General features: G+C 44.7%; 1 protein-coding gene across 2 annotated transcripts; it reads left to right on the top strand.

Moving 5' to 3' along the window:
* The first annotated feature begins 358 nt into the window (after positions 1–358).
* Positions 359–4,242, top strand: LOC118319807 (gap junction alpha-3 protein-like). 2 transcript variants are annotated; one of them, XM_035650463.2, is made up of 3 exons: positions 361–775; positions 1,318–1,559; positions 1,693–4,242. In XM_035650463.2, the coding sequence occupies exon 3, from the start codon at positions 1,717–1,719 to the stop codon at positions 2,791–2,793; it is 1,077 nt and encodes a 358-aa protein (XP_035506356.1). In that variant the 5' UTR covers positions 361–775; positions 1,318–1,559; positions 1,693–1,716; the 3' UTR covers positions 2,794–4,242. The 2 variants fall into 2 exon arrangements, with proteins under 2 accessions (XP_035506357.1, XP_035506356.1); XM_035650464.2 differs by lacking the exon at positions 1,318–1,559 and having other exon boundaries at positions 359–775.
* Positions 4,243–5,196: the final 954 nt, after the last annotated feature.

The following is a 5,196-nucleotide window of genomic DNA, read 5'->3' as shown; positions in this document are numbered from 1 at the left end:
CAAATGCACTTGATCCAACTTTATTTTTTTTTTATTGCAGGTTTCTGTCAAGTGTTGTCATAAACTGACAGAATAATGAACTGTCAATATTGTTCATATTATTGTTTTATATTATATATATATATTGTTTTCCATTTCAGTGCCCACGACTGTGAATCTGGGTGTCATTGCTGGTTTTCTGGAAATGAACTTTTTCACTGACGTCCCTCCTTCCTGCCACTGGGATTTGAAACTTGCGGATGCAAATGGCTACTCCTCTCCAAATCATACCGCCCCCCATGATAGCAGAGACCCTCGTGCTATATTTAGACCCCAGGGGCACTTGTGGCCAGACAGACTTACAAGACAAAGCCATTGGCCAGTTGCCCCGTCACTCACTCTTAACAAGCAAGTAGAGTGGCTTTGATAGTTTATATTGGAGAGTTTGCCCAGAGCCAAATTTAACCTCGAGGAGTGGGGGGTGGCTTGGGGGCACACATGGTAGAGAGCGCATCCAGCAGGCTACAGTATGTGTGTGTGTGTGTGTTGTGGTCAGTGGAAGACCCCGGGGCCTGGATCCTGATTCCTGCCTGAGCTGTGTCTGAAGACAGAAGACTGAGTCAGGGGGTTTTGGTGGTGTGGACAGAGACTGTGGCCACTTTTCCTGTCCATTCAAGGGCATCGCTGGGGGCCCGGAGATCAACTCTGCACCGAGGCCCGTCGGTGAAGCAGGGCGGCCTCATGGACCCTCAAAGACGTGCAGTGCTTCACCACAGGGGATTTATTAGCTGACAAGGTGCGTTGAACCAGTAAATATGACTTTCTGTGTGATTCTTCAGGGAACTTGAACATTTCGTGTGGATTGAAGTTTGTGTTCTTTCAGGAGATGAAGTTAGACATAAACCTCAGACACATTAAAGGTGCATGTTGGGGCCAAAAGTTGTAGTTTGTTTACAGCTGTCTTGAGTGGGAATAGTAGAAGTTACTTGTTTCCACAACCTTGAGGAAACCACATTTTTCTCCTAATAATAGTGGTGTTAAACTTTTAATATTGGAAGCACACCTTTGTTATAACTACAACTCCGGTCTACAGTCGTTAAAAGACTACATAGATCTTTGGTGGCAGACCAGTTCACCTGGCACATTTCAGCAGTTATCAGAATTTATTCTCCCTCGCGGGAGCATACTCTGACTTTGCCATCCTCCCACTGTACTGTACATTCATCTGCCAAGAGAATATATTTATAACATAATGTGTCACAGGAGCTGACAGTACCAACATTACTCAACTGTTTCTAATTTGCACTTCCACCACATCTGCCTGGTGTTTGATTCCAGTTCGTGTGGATCATGTTGCTGCCGCTCGGGTCATGAAGGCCAGGAGCCGCAAACTCATGACTGGAACCTATCCCCCCACCCCCCACCACCACCACCACCCAGCCCTGTCCACACTTGCCAAATATATACCCTCCTAAAGTAAATATAATCCCGTCTGAGTCCACGTGGAAAAGGCCACTACCTGCTACACTCAGTCACTTGGCTCCCTAGAGACTCATTTTGTCTGAGCTGTGCTGAACTTGGTGAGACCTTTTAATGAATAGACTGAAGCTGACTTCAATGTTGGTAATGGAATAGATTTACTTTATATACAAATCAAAACTCTAATGAAGTGACTGTTGTTGTGTTTGAACTCCCCCCCCCATGATTCTGTAGGCCTCGGTCTGAGCTCACACAGCCATGGGGGACTGGAACCTGCTGGGGAAGCTTCTAGAAAAAGCCCAGGAACACTCCACCGTGGTGGGGAAAGTGTGGCTCACCGTCCTGTTCATCTTCCGCATCTTGATCCTGAGCGCTGCGACAGAGAAGGTGTGGAGCGACGAGCTGTCGGGCTTCACCTGTGACACCAAGCAGCCCGGTTGCGAGAATGTGTGCTACGACGTCACCTTCCCCATCTCCCACGTCCGCTTTTGGGTGCTGCAGATCATCTTCGTGTCCACGCCAACGTTGATCTACCTGGGGCACATCCTCCATCTGGTGCGCATGGAGGACAAGCATAAAGAGAGGGAGAGAAAACTCCCTCATCACCCAGACAAGCAGGCCCTCATTGTAGACGTTCATCACAAAAAGGCTCTGGTGAGGGACGACCACGGCAGAGTGCGCCTTCAGGGGGAGCTCTTGCGCACATATGTTTTTAATGTGGTCTTTAAGACCCTGTTTGAGGTGGGCTTCATTGTGGCTCAGTATCTCTTGTACGGCTTTGAGCTGAAGCCCATGTACACATGTGACAGGCCACCCTGCCCTAATGTGGTAAACTGCTACATATCCCGTCCCACTGAGAAAACCATCTTCATCATCTTCATGCTGGCGGTGGCCAGCTTGTCTCTGTTCCTCAACCTCATAGAGATCTACCACCTGGGCTTCACCAAGTGTCGCCAGGGCATCACGTGCAACAGAGGGCGACGGCCCACTGGGAGTGTCTCCAAGGAGCCCAGCGATGCCGCTGTGCCCTTTGCACCGAGTTACGAGGACTACTTCCACCAGGTCCAGCCTGCCTACCCTCCCGTGCCCAGCTACGACCTCTCCCCTCTGTCTGAGGGCACAGACTCGTCCTTCCACCCCTACAACAGCAAGGCGGCTTACAGACAGAATAAGGACAACTTGGCGGTGGAGAGGAGCAGCAGCAAGCCAGAGGAATGTGACCTGAAAGGCGAGAAGGGAGCAGGATCAGCCCCTGGGTCACCTACGCAGGCCCGGCCCGGCCGCAGTGCCAAACACAGCAACAACAAGACTAGAATAGACGATCTGAAGATATGAGGAGGTTTAGGTTTCTCTGAGGGGTCTTAAATTGTTGTGAGATGATCGTATGTTTGGACACATCCATACATGTTGAGCTGGCTCCCCTCTTTAAGATGGCACAGGTTTGACTCATTCCAACTTTTTGAGGGGAGTGACATTTATTGGGCACACAAAGACGCTGCAGCTGTACTGTGATTTGGAAAGACTGTGGCGCAACAAAAACTTTTCTAATGAACCTAGACGGATTTTATTTTTGCCCCATCACCCTTTATCTATCCCTTTTTTTTCTCGAAAAAACCTGATTGGATTTCATATTAGATTGTAGCATAAATGGTTTATGATACAACGCCCTATTTTCAGTTGAGATTTCAATTGTGTATGTTTCCACTATTCACCATTATAACTGAGAATCTAACAAAACATGATCTGCTCAGGTTTGACATCTTTTAACTTATTTTTTCTCTCTCTCTCAGTGTGTGATGAATGTGCCCAAACTTTGGGAACAAGAATCCGTCGCAGAAACTTGTCCAGCGCTAACCTGACCTCATTTAAGGAAATCAGTTAAGACGGTTAGTTAAATTTAACTTCCTTTAACTCTTCTGAGGTCACCACCTTGCACAGTTCACTTGCTCCGACTTGAAGTGAAGAGTTGTGCAATACCTGACAACACATTGGACACTGGAGTCCCTGTAACTAATTCCAGGACGTGCCTCAAAAGAAATTGCACTGGTCTCAGGAGTTCCCACATTTGTGCTGTCTCCTTTTGTAGCGACAGCCAGCAAATACATAATCATAAGCACATTGTTTTGTTTATCCTTGTTTATGTCCGTGTTTGTATCGTTAGTTTTCTGTAAAGCACTTGGCGACGACCATGTTTGTGAAAATGTTTGGAATAAAAACCTGTCTTAAATTTGCAAAGTTAACAGTGCATTTGGAAGATTGAGTCCTCAACAGGGGGAAAAAGGTGGTAAGTATGTCACAACTGTAACTGAGGCTGAGAAAAAAGTAAACACTGGTAGTGTGTAATAGTCACACCAAGCAATGCCAACATATAGTGAAGCTCTGCAGCCATTCAACGATATTTCAAGAATAAAAATGTACATTTACTGAACACTGAAGGTCAGAAATTCGACTCTGACAGGCGTAAGTTGACTCATCGGTATCTGCACACAAACATTTCAACCTGTTCGAAACGTGAAGGCTTTCCTGTCCAACACATGCACGTCTCACTCTCATCTGTGCCGGGAAAGCACAGCACACACACACGCGTGCACACACACACACACACACACACACCCCCCTGTTATGGAAACCTTGAAAATAATGACATTGCATGTTAATGATGAGGAAGCTCTCTCATATCTTTGGACCAGTATGTTCATGATTTCCTGTAAATGTATGGGAAGGGCAAATGTGATTTTTTTGTTTCTTTCTCTCACTTAAATGTATTAAAAACAAAAGAGTTCAGTTTGTTTCAGCTGCACTTTCTTGATGGGTTGCGACAGGATTGAGTGTAGTCTGGACATACTATGTTTTATTTTAGTTTGTTGTCGTGCCAAAGACAATACGTTTCAAATCTCCAACATGTCAGCTGAGAAAATAAATAATAGCCTAACCAGACAGAACAGTCAGGATTGTTATTTGTTACGTATATTACGTAAATGTTTCTCGAGACAAAGATTATATGTGTTTCAGAAATGTTGACAGATGAAAAGATATGAGTTATGAGTATAGATGGATTTAGAGCACTTTGAAATGAAATCCTTCTAGTGTAAGGCCAAGATTTCAAATTGTGCTTGCATCATAGAGTCAGGCCACTAAAGAACACATACTGTGTTAGAAACACACAGTTTGCCAGGAGGACCACCATCACCTGCCACTCCTGACAATACAAAAGTGGTGATTTCAGTGCGTTGTACCCGAGGAACTTTGCAAAAGAAAATGTGAATGTGGACTGGAGCTAAATCAACATCTCTCTTTTTGAAAAACCTCCCTGGCATTATTAATATTTTCTCTGATAATCATCTTGACTAAGCAAAAAAAACATCTCTCCACATTAGCCCAAGGTGATTCTTTCAAGTGGTACAACTTTTGGGGGGGGTTAGTGCAAAAGATCTCACTCAGCTCCCACAATGAAAGTGGAATTAGTGATTACCAAAATAATGGCAAACATTGCTTTTTTCTTTTTTTTTTCTTATTGAATCTCCCAGGCATTGAGTTTAAATGCAGAAAAGGTGAATTTCTTTTAAAAATGACGTTATGGAGTCCAAGCATATAGTTGATGGAGGTTTCAATAAACCTACATGATGGATGCTCTTTTAACCCTGTACTTAAAGCTGGGCTTTTTGTTCTTCTTCTTTCAAATACAAATGAGAGTGAAGTGCTCTGTAAGGGTTTTTCCATTGACCATTCATTTCAATC

This window comes from Scophthalmus maximus, chromosome 9 (genome assembly GCF_022379125.1).
Source record: "Scophthalmus maximus strain ysfricsl-2021 chromosome 9, ASM2237912v1, whole genome shotgun sequence".
Taxonomy (NCBI): domain Eukaryota; kingdom Metazoa; phylum Chordata; class Actinopteri; order Pleuronectiformes; family Scophthalmidae; genus Scophthalmus; species Scophthalmus maximus.
This window is presented reverse-complemented; position numbering and strand designations above follow the sequence as displayed.

What these genes read in the sequence shown, in the direction of transcription:
- LOC118319807 (XM_035650464.2), top strand. Translation starts at nt 1,717, where the DNA reads ATGGGGGACTGGAACCTGCTGGGGAAGCTTCTAGAAAAAGCCCAGGAA.